Below are 20,093 nucleotides of genomic sequence, written 5' to 3'. Positions count from 1 at the left end.
GTCTTTGGAAGTCACGGATTCTCTGGCCTTATCTATGAGCTATCACATCCAGGAAAATCTGGGCCCTACTATTATTAGTAGCATTTATCCTCTAATCTATATCTGGGAAGTCAAAATCTTCCATAGTCACACAGTTCCCAGTAGTATTTATTTCATTAAAAACATTAATCCAAATTGGATCCTGGGGGTCTTTAGCACACCCCAATCACTATCCCAGGGGAACCTCTGGTAGCTTCCTTCCCCAAAGGGATATTGTCAAACAGACTCTGTCTTATCCATTGTTCTCCTTGTTCTCCTGTGCTTCACTTTAATTTGTAACCACCTTGTGGCAGGGACTATAGCCTGGATCCACAAAAGTATTTAGGCTCCTAATCTCCAGATTTAGGCACCTAAATCCTATTTTTACGGACCACTGCAATCCATAAAACTTCTGCTTGGCTGCCTCTAACCCTGTAAATGCCTAAACTCACTCAGCACCTTAGTTTTCGTTGTAAATGTTCCCTAGAAGCCTATGTCTCTGCCTCTGAGAATGCACACACCTGCCTTTCTATAGGTCTCCAGCTGCCTCTCTCCACCTAAACCTCAGAACGATCCATGAAGAGGGGAGAGAGAGGTATTTCTTCACCTAACTCACACACAAGGCCCAATCTGGTAGGTGTGCTCATAGGCCTCCTAATTCCACACACTGGTCCCAGGGGGAGAAAGAGCCGCCCCCACTTATAACCTTTAGGCCTGTGATTAGGGTACTCACCCAGGATGTGGGAAATCCCTGGTTCAGGTCCCCTCCTACTTGATGAGAAGGGATTTGAAGGAATGCTCTAACCATTGGACTCTTGGATATTCTCCTATGGGCTACCTCAATCTCTTCTGTTGAAGTTGTTCCACTTTAATTAAATATTAATTGGGCTAGAGAAAAAGTAAGAGTGACCCTATAATCCAGTGGTTAGAGCACTCACCTGAGAGATGGCTAGGGTGACCAGATGTCCCGATTTTATAGGGACAGTCCCAATTTTTGGGTATTTTTCTTATATAGGCTCCTATTACCCCCAACCCCCTCTCCCGATTTTTGACATTTGCTGTCTGGTCACCCTAGAGATGGTAGATCCCTGTTGAAACCCCTTCTCATCAGTCAGGTGGGGACTTGAACTGGTGAATGCTCTAATCCCTTGGCTAGCCTTTATACATGAGGGAGGGGTGGAAGGAAAAGGCCCGGGTAGAGAACGTCAAATCGTGGAAGTCAACGAATGGTTACGCAGGTGGTGTCGGAGAGAAGGCTTTGGATTCTTTGACTGTGGGATGGTGTTCCAAGAATGAGGAGTACTAGGTGGAGATGGGCTCCACCTAACAAAGAGAGGGAAGAGCATCTTCGTAAGCAGGCTGGCTAACCTAGTGAGGAGGCCTTTAAACTAGGTTTACCGGGGGAAGGAGACCAGAGCCCTTAGTAAGTGGGGAAGTGGGATACTGGGAGGAAGCACGAGCAGGAGAGCGTGAGAGGGGAGGGCTTCTGCCCCATACTGAGAAAGAGGGACGATCAGCGAGTTATCTCAAGTGCCTATACACAAATGCAAGAACCCTGGGAAACAAGCAGGGAGAACTGGAAGTCTTGGCACAGTCAAGGAATTATGATGTGATTGGAATAACATAGACTTGGTGGGATAACTCACATGACTGGAGTACTGTCATGGATGGATATAAACTGTTCAGGAAGGACAGGCAGGGCAGAAAAGGTGGGGGAGTTGCATTGTATGTAAGAGAGCAGTATGACTGCTCAGAGCTCCGGTATGAAACTGCAGAAAAACCTGAGAGTCTCTGGATTAAGTTTAGAAGTGTGAGCAACAAGGGTGATATCGTGGTGGGAGTCTGCTATAGACCACCGGACCAGGGGCATGAGGTGGATGAGGCTTTCTTCCGGCAACTAAAGGAAGTTACTAGATCACAGGCCCTGGTTCTCATGGGAGACTTCAATCACCCTGATATCTGCTGGGAGAGCAATACAGCAGTGCACAGACAATCCAGGAAGTTTTTGGAAAGTGTAGGGGACAATTTCCTGGTGCAAGTGCTGGAGGAACAAACTAGGGGCAGAGCTCTTCTTGACCTGCTGCTCACAAACCGGGAAGAATTAGTCGGGGAAGCAAAAGTGGAGGGGAACCTGGGAGGCAGTGACCATGAGATGGTCGAGTTCAGGATCCTGACACAAGGAAGAAAGGAGAGCAGCAGAATACGGACCCTGGACTTCAGAAAAGCAGACTTTGACTCCCTCAGGGAACTGATGGGCAGGATCCCCTGGGAGAATAACATGAGGGGGAAAGGAGTCCAGGACAGCTGGCTGTATTTTAAAGAATCCTTATTGAGGTTACAGGGGCAAACCATCCCGATTTGTAGAAAGAATAGTAAATATGGCAGGAGACCAGCTTGGCTTAACGGTGAAATCCTTGCTGATCTTAAACACAAAAAAGAAGCTTACAAGAAGTGGAAGATTGGACAAATGAGCAGGGGGGAGTATAAAAATATGGCTCAGGCATGCAGGAGCAAAATCAGGAAGGCCAAATCACACTTGGAGCTGCAGCTAGCAAGGGATGTTAAGAGTAACAAGAAGGGTTTCTTCAGGTATGTTAGCAACAAGAAGGTGATCAAGGAAAGTGTGGGCCCCTTACTGAATGAGGGAGGCAACCTAGTGAAGGGGGTTGTGGAGAAAGCTAATGTACTCAATGCTTTTTTTGCCTCTGTCTTCACAAACAAGGTCAGCTCCCAGACTACTGCACTGGGCAGCACAGCATGGGGAGGAGGTGACCAGCCCTCTGTGGAGAAAGAAGTGGTTCGGGACTATTTAGAAAAGCTGGACGAGCACAAGTCCATGGGGCCGGATGCGCTGCATCCGAGAGTGCTAAAGGACTTGGCGGATGTGATTGCAGAGCCATTGGCCATTATCTTTGAAAACTCATGGCAACCGGGGAAGGTCCTGGATGACTGGAAAAAGGCTAATGTAGTGCCCATCTTTTAAAAAGGGAAGGAGGATCCGGGGAACTACAAGCCAGACAGCCTAACCTCAGTCCCTGGAAAAATCATAGAGCAGGTCCTCAAGGAATCAATTCTGAAGCACTTAGAGGAGAGGAAAGTGATCAGGAACAGTCAGCATGGATTCACCAAGGGCAAGTCATGCCTCACTCATCTAATTGCCTTCTATGATGAGATAACTGGCTCTGTGGATGAGGAGAAAGCAGTGGACGTGTTATTCCTGGACTTTAGCAAAGCTTTTGATACGGTCTCCCACACTATTCTTGCCAGCAAGTTAAAGAAATATGGGCTGGATGAATGGACTATAAGGTGGATAGAAAGCTGGCTAGATCATCAGGCTCAGCGGGGAGTGATCAACGGCTCCATGTCTAGTTGGTAGCTGGTATCAAGCAGAGTGCCCCAAGGGTCGGTGCTCGGGCCGGTTTTGTTCAATATCTTCATTAATGATCTGGAGGATGGTGTGGATTGCATTCTCAGCAAGTTCGCAGATGATACTAAACTGGGAGGAGAGGTAGATATGCTGGACGGTAGGGATAGGATACAGAGGGCCTTAGATAAATTGGAGGATTGGGCCAAAAGAAATCTGATGAGGTTCAACAAGGACAAGTGCAGAGTCCTGAACTTAGGACGGAAGAATCCCATGCACCACTACAGACTAGGCACCGAATGGCTAAGCAGCAGTTCTGCAGAAAAGGACCTAGGGGTTACAGTGGACGAGAAGCTGGATATGAGTCAACAGTGTGCCCTTATTGCCAAGAAGGCCAATGGCATTTTGGGCTGCATAAGTAGGGGCATTGCCAGCAGATGGAGGGACATGATCATTCCCCTCTATTTGACATTGGTGAGGCGTCATCTGGAGTACTGTGTCCAGTTTTGGGCCCCACACTACAAGAAGGATGTGAAAACATTGGAAAGCATCCAGCGGAGGATAACAAAAATGATTAGGGGACTGGAACACATGACTTATGAAGAGAGGCTGAGGGAACTGGGCTTGTTTAGTCTGCGGAAGAGAAGAATGAGGTGGGATTTGATAGCTGCTTTCAACTACCTGAAAGGGGGTTCCAAAGAGGATGGATCTAGACTGTTCTTAGTGGTAGCAAATGACAGAACAAGGAGTAATGGTCTCAAGTTGCAGTGGGGGAGGTTTAGGTTGGATATTAGGAAAAACTTTTTCACTAGGAGGATGGTGACACACTGGAATGCGTTACCTAGGGAGCTGGTGGAATCTCCTTCCTTAGAAGTTTTTAAGATCAGGCTTGAGAAAGCCCTGGCTGGGATGATTTAGTTGGGGATTGGTCCTGCTTTGAGCAGGGGGTTGAACTAGATGACCTCCTGAGGTCCCTTCCAACCCTGATATTCTATGATTCTATGATTCTCCTCCCACGGCTGTTAGGCAATACCTGAGCATACCTACTGGATTGTGTCCTGCACATAAGCTAGGCAGAGGAGCACCTATCTTCCCTTGATTTGTGGCTTGCTAGCAGAGCTAGGCACCTCCCTGCAGCCTGGGACTTAGGTACCTATCTCCCTGAGAGGGGCAGGGCTTAGGACACCCCCCACTGGTCAGCATCCCCCATTGGCTAATTTAGGCAGCTCCTGCCCAGTGTGCTGGCTCTTGTGGATAGCATTCTAAGGCACTTGCCTCTCCCCATTCATTGTATAGGTGCTGAGGTGCCTAACTCAAGCTTTGCAGATCCCAGTGTTGTTCCTGTGATTTTCCAGTGCTGTTCCTATTAGCCAGGATGGGCAGGGATGGTGTCCCTAGCATCTGTTTGCCAGAAGCTGGGAATGGGTGACAGGGGATGGATCACTTGATGATTGCCTGTTCTGTTCATTTCCTCTGGGGCACCTGACATTGGCCACTGTCGGAAGACAGGATACTGGGATAGATGGACCTTTGGTCTGACCCAGTAGGGCCACTCATGTTCTAGGTGCCTAAAAGTTGGGTGCTGCAACACCTAAGTCCCTTTGTGGATCTGGGCCTGTATCTTCTGACTGTACAGTACCGTGCACACAGTTAGTATTTAATAAATAATACAGAATTGGTGTCCCACCATGGGATTAGCTAAGGTAGCAAAACTATTGTGGAACATTTCTGTGTGCTATTAAACATCTGGTGCCTTTCACCCCAAAAGTGGCTGCTTTTCAGCAGTGGCCAAAGTCATCCCAGTATATCACAGAAGTGTTGACTGTCAGTTTGATCTCACACTTGATTATTGCAACTTCCTTTTCTGACATCTTCCCTATACTCAAATCCCTTTCTGCTACATTTTGTTCAAAATGCTGCTGCTAATCATAAAATCATAGAATATCAGGGTTGGAAGGGACCTCAGGAGGCCATCTAGTCCAATCTCCCACTCAAAGCAGGACCAATCCCCAACTAAATTATCCCAGCCAGGGCTTTGTCAAGCCTGATCTTAAAAACTTCTAAGGAAGGAGATTCCACCAGCTCCCTAGGTAACACATTCCAGTGCTTCACCACCCTCCTTGTGAAAAAGTTTTTCTTAATATCCAACCTAAACCTCCCCCATTGCAACTTGAGACCATTACTCCTTGTTCTGTCATCTGCTACCACTGAGAACAGTCTAGATCCATCCTCTTTGGAACCCCCTTTCAGGTAGTTGAAAGTAGCTATCAAATCCCCCCTCATGCTTCTCTTCTGCAGATTAAAAATCCCAGTTCCCTCAGCCTCTCCCCATAAGTCATGTGCTCCAGCCCCCTAATCATTTTTGTTGCCTTTCGCTGAACTGTTTCCAATTTTTCCACATCCTTCTTGTAGTGTGGGGCCCAAAACTGGACACAGTACTCCAGATGAGGCCTCACCAATGTCGAATAGAGGGGAACGATCACATCCCTCGATCTGCTGGCAATACTCCTACTTATACAGCCCAAAATGCCATTAGCCTTCTTGGCAAAAAGGGCACACTGTTGACTCTATCCAGCTTCTCGTCCACTGTAACCCCTAGGTCCTTTTCTGCAGAACTGCTGCCTAGCCACTCGGTCCCTAGTCTGTAGCGATGCATGGGATTCTTCTGTCCTAAGTTCAGGACTCTGCACTTGTCCTTGTTGAACCTCATCAGATTTCTTTTGGCCCAATCCTCTAATTTGTCTAGGTCCCTCTGTATCCTATCCCTACCTTCCAGCATATCTACCTCTCCTCCCAGTTTAGTGTCATCTGCAGACTTGCTGAGGGTGCAATCCACACCATCCTCCAGATCATTAATGAAGATATAGAACAAAACCAGCCCCAGGACCGACCCTTGGAGCCCTCCGCTTGATACCGGCTACCAACTAGACATGGAGCCGTTGATCACTCCCCGTTGAGCCTGATGATCTAGCCAGCTTTCTGTCCACCTTATAGTCCATTCATTCAGCCCATACTTCTTTAACCTGTTGGCAAGAATACTGTGGGAGACCGTGTCAAAAGGTTTGCTAAAGTCCAGGAATAACAGGTCCACTGCTTTCCCCTCATCCACAGACCACTCATTCACTTCTTTCTCCATAGAGGGCTGGTCACTTCCTCCCCATACAGTGTTGCCCAGTGCAGTAGTCTGGAAGCTGACCTTGTTTGTGAAGACAAAAAGGCAAAAAGAGCATTGAGTACATTAGCTTTCTCCACAACCCCCTTCACTAGGTTGCCTCCTCATTCAATAAGGGCCCACACTTTCCTTGACCACCTTCTTGTTGCTAACATACCTGAAGAAACCCTTCTTGTTACTCTTTCATCCCTTGCTCCCTGCGTCTCCACGTGTGATTTGACCTTCCTGATTTAGCTCCTGCATGCCTGAGCAATATTTTTATACTCCTCCCTGCTCATTTGTCCAGTCTTCCACTTCTTGTAAGCTTCACATTCATTGCCTTTCAGTTTCATTGACTGTCCCCTTATTTTTCCTTCCCCCTGTTCATCAATTATCAGGCCCTTCCCACCATCTTATCTACATACTGACCCCTTTATACTTCCCCCGTTAATCAGTTTAATTATGACCTCACCATATCTCTGCACAGAAGGCATTTAGGGGTGTGTAGTGCCTCCTACCACATCTCTATAGCAGTGGGGCTGGTGGTTCAGACCATATTATCCCCCTCATTGAATCAACCCACCATTCCCAGAGTATCTAGTTTAAATGTCCTGTTCTCTCATTGAAGGTCGTGCTCAGTAGTGTGCAGCTAGTGCTTCCCAGACCTTGCCTTCTACGCTGCTCATCCCACTCTTTCCACTACACCACCAATGCGAACCTTGACACTAGACATCCTTCGGCCCCACCTGTGTCCCGGTGTCGGGAACACCCTCCCAAAAACTTTTTGCCAAGCCACCATCCTCTCTCTCGTCATGCAAATAAATCCTTTCTAAAGTCCACTTCTTCCACATCACCCCCAAGAACAGAGTAACCTTGTTAACTGTGTATGTTTAAACTGAAAGGAGCCATCAGGATAGGGTGACCATATTTCCCTAAACTGAAAATGGGATGTGTGGGGCTGGCCCAAGCTGCCTGGTGACACCGCTTATCCCTTATGCCCCACAAACGCTCCTCCATGCCCCCAGTAGAGCCAAGTAACAGAAATGGGGGAAAGAGGGAGGAGGAATGGGTATGGGCTAGGATCTGGGCAGCAAAGCAGGGTGTGAGTGTGTGGGTGTGAGTACTTTTGGACTTGTAGCCAGGAGGTAAAGTTATTGGACTATGATCCATTCTGGCAGCGTGAAGTCCCTTTGGGGACTGGGATAGCAGAGGTGCAGGAAGGAAGCTCCAGGTAGTGGGAGGGACCAAGGAGACTCCAGAGAGCAGCCCTAGGGAAGTGGGGTAAGGCCGTGATGCAGGACCGCCATTTCAGATTCGGGGAGGGGGGAAAGGAGGAAGTGATGGAGGACCTGGGAGCCGGGCAGTTGGTCCCGGCCAGTGGTACAAAACTTGAGGGGGGAGATGCCCTCCCTAAATGGTGTCCCTGCTGGGATGTGGCAGAAGCAGGCTACTGGAGGCAGACTGGGGAAGGAAAGAAGCCTGTTGGGGCGGGGCTGTAGAGGGTTTTGGGGACCGGCTCTGAAGGACAGTGGATGGGGAGGACATGAGGTTGGGGTGGGGGCTGCAGGGAACGCTCAGGGGAGGGGGGGACCTGCGGGGAGGCAGTGCTATGCTTGGTGCCCTGGCACAAGCAAATGCTGCGGGACCTGGCTGGTCACTTACCAGTTGGGTTGTCCAGTCGGGCCCAGGGCCCACAAGTGACATGGCTCCATGGCCCAACTGGAGAAGAGTTTGAATTAGGGTCCTGACTGCGCTGCCCACTGGTTGGGCTGCAGAGTGAGCAAATGACACCACATTGCTTCCTGATTAGAGGGGCAGGGCATCGCGGAGACACATCATCCAGGCTCCTATCCCCCCTGTCCAAAAATCACTGCTCATCCCCTCCCAAATGTTCATCTGCGCCGCCCCCAGGGAAGGTGCACCCCACTTTTTTGGCAAAACAGGACAAATGCCCAGTTTTGCCAAAAAAAGTCAGGACATCAGGGACAGGGCTCAAAAAGGGGACTGTCCTGGCCAAAACAGGATGTGTGGTCACCCTACATCAGGATGTACCATAACCTATTACTGTAACCTCAGCTCTTGCCCACTCCATCCCCTTCCTGTTATAGTCTGTTACTCTCACTGTGTCTAAGCTGATTTATAAGTTCTTTGAGACAGCACTGTATCTTCTCTTTTGTTTGTGTTGTAAAGGGGCTGGGGCATTTTTGGTGCTATATTAATAATGCTAATTAATAAGATTCTAATGTGTACTTAATGTCATATATTGCTTTCAGTCCTTCAGAAGGGAAGTGCTGTTGACATAGTAAGTTCATATTAGAACCAGCTGAAATTTTTCTGCCTTTTTTATTTTTGCGAGGAAAAAAACCCCAAACCTTTCGAAAATGTAATGAAATGTTCACAATTGTTGGCAGTTTATGTTTTGTTTGTTGTTTCACATTTTTGACTAGCACTAGCTAGTCAAAGTTTTTTGATTTTTGAAAATACTGGTAAGATTTTGAACTATCAACAAATAGAAACATTTAATAAAGTGGTCATATCTTTATCACATTTTATTACCAGTTTTTGGGCAGCTTCTAAGTATTAATAATAGTTATAGTTCTTTTATTACTGTTTATTATTAATAAGTATCATTTTTCCTGATGGGTACTGAGCACTGAAGTTGTGGGTATTATCTATCTTCTGGCTTGATACAACCCTAAGATGTATTTTTTAAAACTAATTATATGTATTACTATTATTGATAATTGTATGTATTTATCATTCCTCCGAGTGTCTCTTTGAAGTTCCACTAAACTGTGTCTGTGCACCTGAGATATTAGGGGGATTGAGTGAGGGCTGGGGCTGGTCTATATCTTTGCTTCCCTGCTGTATATTCTCATTCACAGAGGAGCTTGTGTTTGGTTTTTTTTGACCCGTGAATATTGTACAATCTGATTCCCTCTTCCATGCTCTCTGGGCTCCCCTCACCCACATGCAATCTCGGGGGTCTCCCTCCAATCCCGCCGTGCTCTTCCTCTATAATATCATAGTGGGCAGGAAGCGGATTGGAGGATGGAGAGAAAGTTCTGATTAAAACCATTAAATCCCATCCAATAATCTCCCCTCCCTTCCCCGTTCCATGCTCTGTCGTCCAAACCTCCTGTGCTATTTGTGATGTTGAAAGGATGGCGGGGGAAGTGTGTGCATGTGTGCGAGAGACTTGAGCCACCCTCCCCATCCATCTGGCATCCTGGAGTGGCAGCGATTTCCCAGATGTGCTACTCTCATTCCTTTCTCCCTGTTTTCTCCCACTGGCATCCCATCTAATTCACAGCCCAAGTACCAATGGAGACTTGGCACCTTGCCCACTCCCCATCCCAGCCTGTAGTGGATGCTCACAGTCTCACCTAGGCCCGTCTGTTGCATTGGACCTGGGTACCAGCCCAAGACACCAGCTTTCAAAGGGGAAGAAGCATGTGGATTTTCCCCAAGCAGATGCAGAGTTCCCCTTCCCTGGGAAAGCCTGGGGAAACATTCCCTGTTCTTGCAGCACACACACCACCCAACTCCCAGGGCAGCCGACATCCAAGCTGCATCTGAGCAAAGAGTGCTATATGTATCCTCTTGTCTGAGAATCGCCACTGCTGGTGCCCAAAGCCTGTCTGTATGGCTGGCTCTGCCTTTGTTGGTCTGTCTCTCCCTGCACTCTCTCCCCCTTGCTCTGTTTGTCTTGCTTTGTATCATTGGCTTTCTCTCTGTTCCTGTCTTCCTGTGTTTCATTTTTTTCTCTCTCATTCCCTCCCCTGAGCCTGTCTCCTTTTGTTCTGGTTCTGTCCCTTCCCTGCTCCCCGCAGACCCTCTCCCACCGGACTCACCATTCTCCAAACTTGTCACTGATACAAGTCAGTGGCAGGGTGCTCCAGCCTCCCCATTGGAACTCGTTCCGAAAGATAAGCAGGCACAAGGGGGGAAGGGAGGAGGACCCGGGAAAATGGGTCAGTGTCTCCAAGCCTGAGCAGTGCCCAGCTGAGCCGTACTGGCATTCTGACACCATGCCAAGAGACATGAGCAGACCAAGGCCGACAGAAAGGGAGTCAGTTGTGCCTTTCCTGACTGTGCCTTCTTCTCTAGTGCTGCCCTTGACTTAATGGGAAGAGGCAGCACTCTGTGCCCCCCCGAGGCACTGCGGCTCCAGCCCTCTGTGCTGGCATTGAGTACCAGGAATTGACAAGGGCTCCACGCATGCTTTCTTCCAGGGTGTTGGGACCATGCAGCTGATCAGGCTGGTACAGGTAGGTATTTTCTATGGCTGGTTGAACTTGCACTGGAGTCAGACTAAATGCACGTGTGCAGGTATGGGCGGGGCAGGGGGGCGGAATCAGACTGGGATTTCCTCCATGACTGTCCCAGGTGAGTAGTGTTCACTAACAGAAACTGCTCAGGGTCACAACGCAGGGGAAAAGAGCATGGACCCTTGGTTATTCCTCCACGGGGAAAAGAGAATTAATCTTATTCTTAGGGTAGCATGAGACATGGAAGATCTGATCAAGCTGTGAAGGGGGGAGATGTGGGATCCTGCAGTGGGCCATTGAAACAGGCAGGGCTGGGCTGTGTGTGTGGAATGGCAGCCCCTGGGCTCGCTGTGATTGCTGGAGCAGAAGGAGATGGGCTTTTAAATATTCAGATGCCAGTCGAATTTGTCTTCTAGCTCTCTCAGAGTTAATCCTTGCCATCCTATTCATAGAGAGATGGAGGAGGGGAAATACTTGTGAAAACCCATTTAGGTGGGCAGTGATCAAACATTGTTCCCATCTGAGGGCTTCTGTGTGAAATGAGTTGGTAGTTCTCAGTCAGTGTCATAGAGAGATAGATGTCCATATCACAAATAACCATCTCCATGACCAGCTTTACTGGAGCCTGGACTCCCTCCCTTCCCCCCTGAAGGGAGACTCTCCAAGAGCAGGTGGGCAGGGGTTGTGGGCAGTGTGGGCGGGGAGGCAGGGATTGGCCTGCTGCTCCCCCTGCCCACGGTGAACCTGCTCTTTGGATACAAAGAGGCCATTTGTCTCTAGTGCTGTCAATCCAGCCCCTTTGACTAAGGTTGAAAATGAAAAATGTAAGTACCTAGAAATTTTAGGTCATGGTGATTTTTCTCCAATTATCTTTTCATTAGGAAGGTGGGGGAGGTTTGAACATCTGTGAATCACATTTAATCTCCACAAATCGGCTTTGCCTGCAGTATGATTTCATGTTGCTATTTTTCCTCTTGTCTGGCAATAGGAGAGTAGGAATCCCAGAGGGATAGAAATGGAGGTATCCAGCCAGTGTGATCCCCTTCCAGCTGGCTCTGCCCCCATACCTCCTGGAAATCCCAGCATGAGCCCCCAGTTTCATGCAGGACAATGTAATGATTATTTTGTCCCACTGAATAATTAAAAAATAAACTAGAGCACTCTCCCGGTGGTGCTCAGGATTCCTTTCTCTGTCAGCTCCATAGCTCTTGAATTGCTGCCTCTGTCCTTGGGGCTGAAATGAATGGTTGGGTCTCTGTCCACACAGATTCTTTTTTTTTTTTTTTTTTTGTGGCCTTCACTATTTCTGCTTCAAACCTGTTTCCCAGGTGCCTCGCCCAGAGGGGACAGTGTCCCTCATCATTTCACCTCCGCTTCACTGATCAGTTCTGAAATCAGACGCTGCCTAGAGGCGAAGACTTCTCCCTTCTAGCTTCCCTCCTGCACCTGGCAGACAGAGTGGTTGTCACTGCCAAGGGGAGTTTGCCTGTGACTTGACATTTTAGTTTGCCCCTGGTTTGAGAAGAGATTGCAGGTGGGGAGGGGGCCTGCATGTGTGTAATGTATTCAATGACCAAGGCCACGGCAGATTGCATCAGCCATCACCCTGCTCATATGTTAAGCAAGACAATACAAAAGAAGGATGTAACAAACCTGTTTCATGTGAAAATGTTCCCTTTTCCCTGGGATTTGGCTTAATAGTGAAGGGCACAAGTAACCAATATTGTCAGGATCTCTGAGTAGTGTACCCTTGAATTTATTATCTACAAAGTAGGTACAAAATCTTCAAAATGACACACAAACACACTCCTCAGAGTCTGTGTTTGCAAGGCAAGAACCTATATTGCTTGTCGATGGGACACAGCTTAGTTCAGTGGGTAGAGCACCGGCCTAGGAGTCAGGAGCTCAGATACTAATCTGCTGTGTGACATTAGTCAAGTCACTTACCTTTGGTGCTTCATTTCCCACATTTGTAAAGCAGGAATGATTGTACTTAGCTCACCTTTCTAAAGCGTTTTGAGCTCCAAGGGTAAAAATTGCTAAGTTCGGTCATTGCTGGGAAGCACTTATATTCTGTGGCCACGAGTGCTATAGTAAATCCTAGGGTAGATGATCTCTCCCCCAGGAATTCCAGGAGACCAAACAGAGCTTTCCACCTAGGCTAAAAAAGGGGCTCTTTCCATTTCACTTCACCTGCTGCTCCTCATAGCATTCCCCTTCAGCCTCTTTTAAACTCTGTTTGTTGCTGTACAAACATGGTCTGGAGAGAGGATTGCTGCTGCTTCTGGACCTTCTCTGGCCCCTTCCAAACACACCTGAGAGCAAACAGTAGTTATTGATTACACACAAATCAGGGGCCTCTTTTCCAAGTGGCAAATTGAGGTGGTTTAGTAAGAGGGTCCTTTTCCCTGGAGTAGCTGCCATATTGTGTGCCAGAATCTGTAAGCTTTCATTTAAAAAAAAAAAGTCTAGCCTTTACGGTTGTGAAGATAACGTTGCAAGCATAAATCATGTGTAACCAATGCAGTGATGTCAATCAGAGCCTGCTGGCAGCCTGAAGAAATGGTTCTGAGAGATATGGACTGCCCTTTTTCATTATAAAGGGGTATTAATGTCTGCAGCCTGCACACACACACATTTAAATGCAGCCTTGTTAACTAGTGGACTGCTGCTCGAAGTGCACACAAAGGAGAGTGACAATCATAGTCTGAAGATCTGCACAATGTACTGTGAGTGGCATCTGATTTTGTATCATGAGTAAGTGGAGCTTTGGGTAGGGTTGCCAAATTCCTATTCGCACAAAACCGAACACCCCCTGCCCTGCCCCTCTTCCAAGGCCCCGCCCATGCCCCGGCCCTTCTCCTAGTGCCCCCCCTCCCCACTCCATCCCCCAACCCCTCTGTCGCTCGCTCTCCCAAACCTCACTCACTCACTCATTTTCACCGGCCTGGCTCAAGGGGCTGGGGTACAGGAGGGGTTGAGGGCTCTGTCTGGGGGTGCGGGGCTGAGGATGAGGGGTTTGGGGTGCAGGAGGATGCTCTGAGCTGGAATCGAGAAGTTTGGAGGGCGATCAGGGCTAGGGCAGGGGGGTGGGGCGTGGGGGGGAAGGGGTCCAGGGGTGCAGGCTCTGGGTGGTGCTTACCTCAAGCAGCTCCTGGCCAATGGGAGCTGCATGGCAGGGGCAGCGAGTGGAGCCTCCCTGGCTGCCCCTACGCATAAAAGCTGGAGAGGGGACATGCTGGCTGCTTCCCGGGAGCCGCGCGGCGTGGAGGCTAGCAGGGAGCCTCCAGCCCTGCTGTGCGGTGCTGCCAACTGGACAGTGAATGGCCCGCCAGGATCCCCTTTCGACCAGGTGTTCTGGTCGAAAACTGGACACCTGGTCACCCTAGCTCTGGGAGAGTATCACAATGTACTCTTTTCCTAGTCTGCCTCCAGCCCATCCTTTCTGCCCATTCCTGGCCCCCATGTCTCTAACTGGGGCTGGCAATGCGGCTGCTGAATCAAGAGTCTGTAACAAATATTTGCCCTTGGTGAATCCATGCTGACTGTTCCTGATCTTCCTTCCAGTGCATGTTTTACACTTTTTGATAGGTACAGCTGTGTGTATACTCCCCCCTCCCCCCCCTCCCCCCAGCTCCCCCTCCATCTATCACATTTTATTTCTCCTGGTCCTGCTTTCCTCCCCCCTTGAGTTGTTTTGCTCATGCAACCCATCGGGGAGATTCTTTATTATAGTGGAATAAGACAGCATTCTCACTGCTCCTAACATAAGGTACATGTGTTATGTCTGGTCCAAGCTTACCTCCTTCCTGGGAATTTACTTGATTGTGAACTTAAATAACAACAACCAAACAGAAACCTCAGACTAAGCTTTCTCCTGTGCTCGGCTGTTCATTGGATGTTCCTTTGCCTCAGAGGGAAACTCGAACCTGTTTTATTCTGAACTGGACCTAGAAAGACCCACCTGCTAGCATGAGTCAGCAGAAATAGGGCTGCAGCATCTGACATGTGGGTGACTCGCCACATGAGACCTGCATTGCCAGGTGGTATCCCAGAGCCTGCTGTCATATTAGGGAGTTGGTTTTGCTGTATTGCACTCTTCACTCAGCTTGTGTTCCTATGTGGTAGACTTCCATGTTAGTTTCAGTGTTACTCTCTTAGCCATCTCCATTGCTAATGCTCCTTGGCCAGTAATAGAAGTCAAATCTATTTAGATAATAAAACCCTTTCTCTGAACCATCCACAAATGAATCCACCTTGAAGCTCCTAGTGCTTTCCAGATTGGGGATTTCAAGAGAGGGTTAAGAAATCACATTGAGATGGGAGGCCTGCTACCTCCACTTCAACTTTAATGGCAGTCTCAGTCACTAGTGGGGATGAGAAATGGCACATATCCCAGCTCAAAGGAGGCAATGCCTGTCCAGCGGTGGGGTGACTGAAACTGCACAGCCAGTCAATACAGGATTCTCCCAGCAGCAGTGTGGTCTCAGCCTGAAGGAGAATGTGTTCCTTCTGGGATCTGAAGTAATTGGTCCCCTTTCTCATCTGTCACTGTTTTCTTTCCCCTAGCCTGTCCCACTGGTTCCTTTAAAGCATATGTGGGAGATGCCCTCTGCAGACTCTGCCCCGCCCACAGCCACGCTCCAGTGCCAGGCTCCAGTGAATGTGCCTGCCAAAGCCGATACTACCGCTCTGCTTCGGACACGTCTGACACCCCCTGCACTGGTAAGTGTTTGGGTAGAGTGTGTGAGGGGAGGAAGAGGGATGGCCAATGATTCCGGGGAGTCTCTGAGTCATCGCCTCTAAGAGCCCCTGAGAAAGAGAGAATAATTTCTCCTCACTCTTTTCCCCTGCAGGAATCTGGGGGGCACCATTTCTAATCCACTACAGGGTATGTCTACCCACCAAATGTATTGAAGACATTTCATTAATCCCATATATTATATACAATTCTCAATATAGTAGATACAAAAACCTTCATTAAAAGAACATTAATCTTGCAAAATCAGGCTCTCAGAAATTAGGAAATGTCAGAATTCAGTTTGCCCAGGCAACCTTAATTCGGCCTCCTTGTGTGTATGCATTATGATACAGTCTTTAATTACATGATCACATAGTATTTTTCTGTAAGGACCCCTGCCTCATTAATTGCACAGGATGACAGTGCTCACTGAATGAGCAGTTACTTCAGATGTTGTTTTATCCTCGTTGTACAATGAGTAGCACCAGACTGTATTTACTACACACTACTGAAACCCTCCTTGGAAGACAGAAATATTAATTTCCTCATGGGCTTTCTATGGTGCTTATCTCTATAGTCCAAGTGCTTCACAAACATTCATGAATTTGTCTTCATAACACCCTGTGAGGAGAGGGAGTATTATCCCCATTTTACAGATAAGGGGCGGAGGCACAGAGAGATTAAGGTCAAAAGTGTCCATTAAATTTGGTCCCAATTTGAGATATCTAGGACCTGATTTTTCAGAGTACTTAGTATGATATAGCACTTTATATGTTGAAGCACAACTCCCATTGTCTTCAGTTCATAGATTCCAAGGCCAGTGGGGTCCATTGTGATCATCTAGTCTGACTTCCTGTATAACTCAGGACATAGAACTTCCCCCAAAAATAATTCCTAGGGTATATCATTTAGAAAAACATCCAACATTGATTTTTAAATGGTCAGTGATGGAGAATCCACCATGATCTTTGGTAAATTGTTCCAATGGTTAATTACTCTTGCTGTTAAAAATTCATGCATTCTTTCCAGTATTTATGCATTCCATTCCTTCCTTTGCATTCTGAATTTGTCTAGCTTCAACTTCCAGCTATTGAATGTGTTATACCTTTCTCTGCTAGACTGAACAGCTCATTATTGAATATTTGTTCCCCATATGGGTAGTTATAGCCTGAAATCAAGTCACCCCTTAACCTTCTCTGTGTTAATCTAAATAGATTGAGCTCCTTGAGTCTATTACTATAATAAATGTTTTCTAATCCTTTAATCGTTCTCGTGGCTTTTCTTTGAACCCTCTCCAATTTATCAACATCCTTCTTGAATTGTGGACACCAGAACTGGACACAGTATTCCAGTAGTGGTCACACAAGTGCCAAATACAGAGGTAATATAACCTCTCTGCTCCTACTTGAGATTGGCCTGTTTATGCATCCCAAGTTTGCATTAGCCCTCTTGGCAACAGCATTACACTGAGAGCTCGTGTTCAGCTGATTATCCACCATGACCCCCAAATCTCAGAATTACTACTTCCCAGGAGAGAGTCCCCCATCCTGTAAGTATAACCTATTTTCTTTGTACTTAGGGCAGCTGTGAGCGCTCAGCATTTCTCCAAATCAGATCCCTGGGTCTCAAGTTGGGCACCTAAAAAATTAGGAACACACAATTAGTGACCACCTGTGAAAAATTTGGCTTAAGTGACTTGCCCAGCATCACACAGGAGCTCTGTGGCAGAGGCAGGGTTAGAATCCAGTTTTCCAAGGAAGCATTCACTTGTTTTAAACATGAGATGATCCTTTCTCTTCTTGCAGTCCCTTGCATCATTCATTGCACACCTTCCAGCTTTTGCAACAAATGAGGCAACAGTCCTACGGACAACAGATTCCTTCAGTTCACCACCCGGATTCATATCCAGTGGATGTCCATCCTGTGCACTGAATGAGGCAGGGGTCCTTTGGAAAAAATAGTATATGAACATTGGCCAGTTTATGAAGGCCTACACTCATCTTGCAGGCACTTCTCTGTTTGTCTGTTCATCTGTAAAGTGATAACTTGTGAATGCCACGTAGGAGCAATTTCAAAATTTCAGGGAATGTTCTAGGCATCAGTGTCCAGAACCCTATTGATATTTGGGGAAAACAGAGAAACAAAAGGGGACACATGGAGCCCCTGCAGCACTTTGCTATAGCACGCTTAATGCAGACAGAATGTTCAGAGAATTTAGCTACCAGACTGTAACAAGTCTCTACTGAACATGTGCGTACTGAGATTTTAAAAAGGCTCATAAATTGGATGGCTTTTTATGAGAACAACACAAGGCTCATCCCTGACAAAAAGCCACCCCCTTGCTAAATTTCAAGTCCTTGCTCCAAAGCATGGGGGTGCTAGAGCTCTTATAAGAAAAGAACATTTGAATAGGGACAAAACAATGTATTTGTCCCTAGCCTCCTTCTAGGAAACAGCTGAAACATTTTTTGCGGAGGAATGAGAAATAAGGAACTTGTCCTCTTTTTCTCTTTCCTTTTCTTTCTTTCTCTCTGTCATTCTTTTGTAGGTTTTTAATATCTCATTTTCCTCTCTTGTAGGCACTCCCTCCGCCCCCCGGGATGTTAGCTACGAGATCATTGGCTCCAATGTGCTCCTGACCTGGCGCTTACCCAAGGACCTGGGTGGCCGCAAGGATGTCTTCTTTAATATCATCTGCAAGGTGTGCCCGACGGGGTCTCCAGGGCCCTGCGTGCGCTGTGGGGACAGCATTCAGTTTGAGCCACGCCAGGTGGGGCTAACAGAGAGTCGTGTGCAGGTCTCCAACCTGCTGGCCCGTGTGCAGTACACATTCGAGATCCAGGCCGTCAACCTGGTGACCGAGCTGAGCCCAGAGGCACCCAAATATGCAGCCATCAACGTCAGCACCAGCCAGTCAGGTGAGGAGGCCTGTTCATCTGACTCTCATCCCTCCTACTGCTTTCTCTCATTCCTTCCTCTACATTCCATGCCTTGTAGCAGGCATGGCTCTGACTTGTTTGGCTGTGTGCTATACTTCATCTTGACCTGCCACTTCTGAATGGTTCCTGTGTGCCCCTCTCTCTGCTGCTCCCTTTTTTCCCTTCCCCTCTTGGCGGAGAAGCTGAGTTTAGCTGCCAGTGTGAATGGGCATGAAGAAACAAGGAAGTGTCAGAGGCAGGAGATGGCCCAGAGGGAACAGCAGTGAGCGAAGTATCTCCACTGGTCAGAGGAGCAGCTGCTTCATTGCGTGATGCAGGAGCCACTGTCATCGTTCGTCAGGGGCCCTGCGAGTTTTAAGCTGCTGCGGAAGATTTAGCATTTCTTCGCCTTTTCATCATCCCCTCTATCTCCCGCTCTTCTTCGTTTTCCCTTCGACCCCCCCTTCCTCTCTCTAGTTCATCTTTCTTCCCTTAAGTCACTCTTCAGTTTCCTACTTTACCTTTGCCCTCTTTCAAAAAAGAGTGAGTCTCCTGTTTGTCTTTTACTTCTCCTCCTGCATCTCTTCAGCTCCTCTCCTGTCCCCTTCCCTCTCTCTGGACTCCATTTCAGTTCATATTTCATGACTCCTTAACAAACATCACTGGGAATTCACCAACTGTGCCCGTCTGTGTCTTAGTGTCTGTCTCGAAAGAGAAAGAGATGACAGCTGGGCACAGCGTGATAAAATATAGTATATATGAATGGCTGTATCCAGCACTGAAGTGCATCTACCTCTAGGATGCACAACTGTTCAGGTCAGTAGACAAAAAAGAAAAACACATCAATGCCAACTGCTGTGGGAATGCCAGGGTGAAAGAATGCAATGACCCAAGCTGAAATTTAGTCAAGACTCAGGAAAGAGGTTAACACCCCATTTTACAAAAACTGTCATGGATTCTTCTACTGGCCAAAGTTTCCTTGTTTCTAACCTTCAGTGCCATGGTGCTAAAGAATGATCCTGGGATGTTATTTCCCTGTGGATGGGAAATGGTATTTGCCCAGATATTACACTGATGACTGCCATCTAAATGTCTGTTATAATAATAATGAAAGGGGTGTGATCCTGGAAGCATCATGACTAGAACTAAGTGCCCAAGTCCTGCTGAGACTTGGATCCAAAGCATGTCATATTGCAATGTGGATGCAGTCAAGCCTTAGACATGAGTGAGAAGGTCTGTGTAGTGCAGTATGGACATATTAGTATGGCTGGGCAACCCAGCTCCAGCAGTTGAAAACCCAGGTTTACAATGTAATGCAGACTCTCAAGCATGGGCCTGGGAAACACCAAGTTCACAAACTGGGTCCCACCGACTCAGGTTTACAATGCAGTGTAGAAGTACCCTGAGAGACCAGTTGGTTGTCTGGGCAGCCCTGGAGGTGGTGAGTGAAGGGTTGCAAAGCCTATCAGAGTGATGGACAGAATAGAGGAAGCTAGTATATGGAGGGGAGATGGCAATAAAATCAGGAGAATCCTGGATTGTTGCAGAAGGGCTGTACTTGGCTGAGAGTGGAGGGACTCTGAAACCTGACTTACAAAGGTAGCCTGAGAGACCTGAATGCACATATTTG

General features: G+C 47.7%; 1 protein-coding gene across 2 annotated transcripts in view; it reads left to right on the top strand.

The window, feature by feature from the left end:
- Nucleotides 1-20,093, top strand: part of LOC141974762 (ephrin type-B receptor 5) — a 128,515-nt gene that overhangs the window by 81,260 nt on the left and 27,162 nt on the right. For both annotated transcript variants that reach the window (XM_074934737.1, XM_074934738.1), the window contains 2 exons: nucleotides 15,374-15,529; nucleotides 18,125-18,463. In XM_074934737.1, the coding sequence (XP_074790838.1) occupies nucleotides 15,374-15,529; nucleotides 18,125-18,463 (495 nt within the window). The remainder of the gene's footprint in view (nucleotides 1-15,373; nucleotides 15,530-18,124; nucleotides 18,464-20,093) is intronic.

Source organism: Natator depressus, chromosome 1 (assembly GCF_965152275.1).
Source record: "Natator depressus isolate rNatDep1 chromosome 1, rNatDep2.hap1, whole genome shotgun sequence".
Lineage (NCBI taxonomy): Eukaryota > Metazoa > Chordata > Testudines > Cheloniidae > Natator > Natator depressus.
This window is presented reverse-complemented; position numbering and strand designations above follow the sequence as displayed.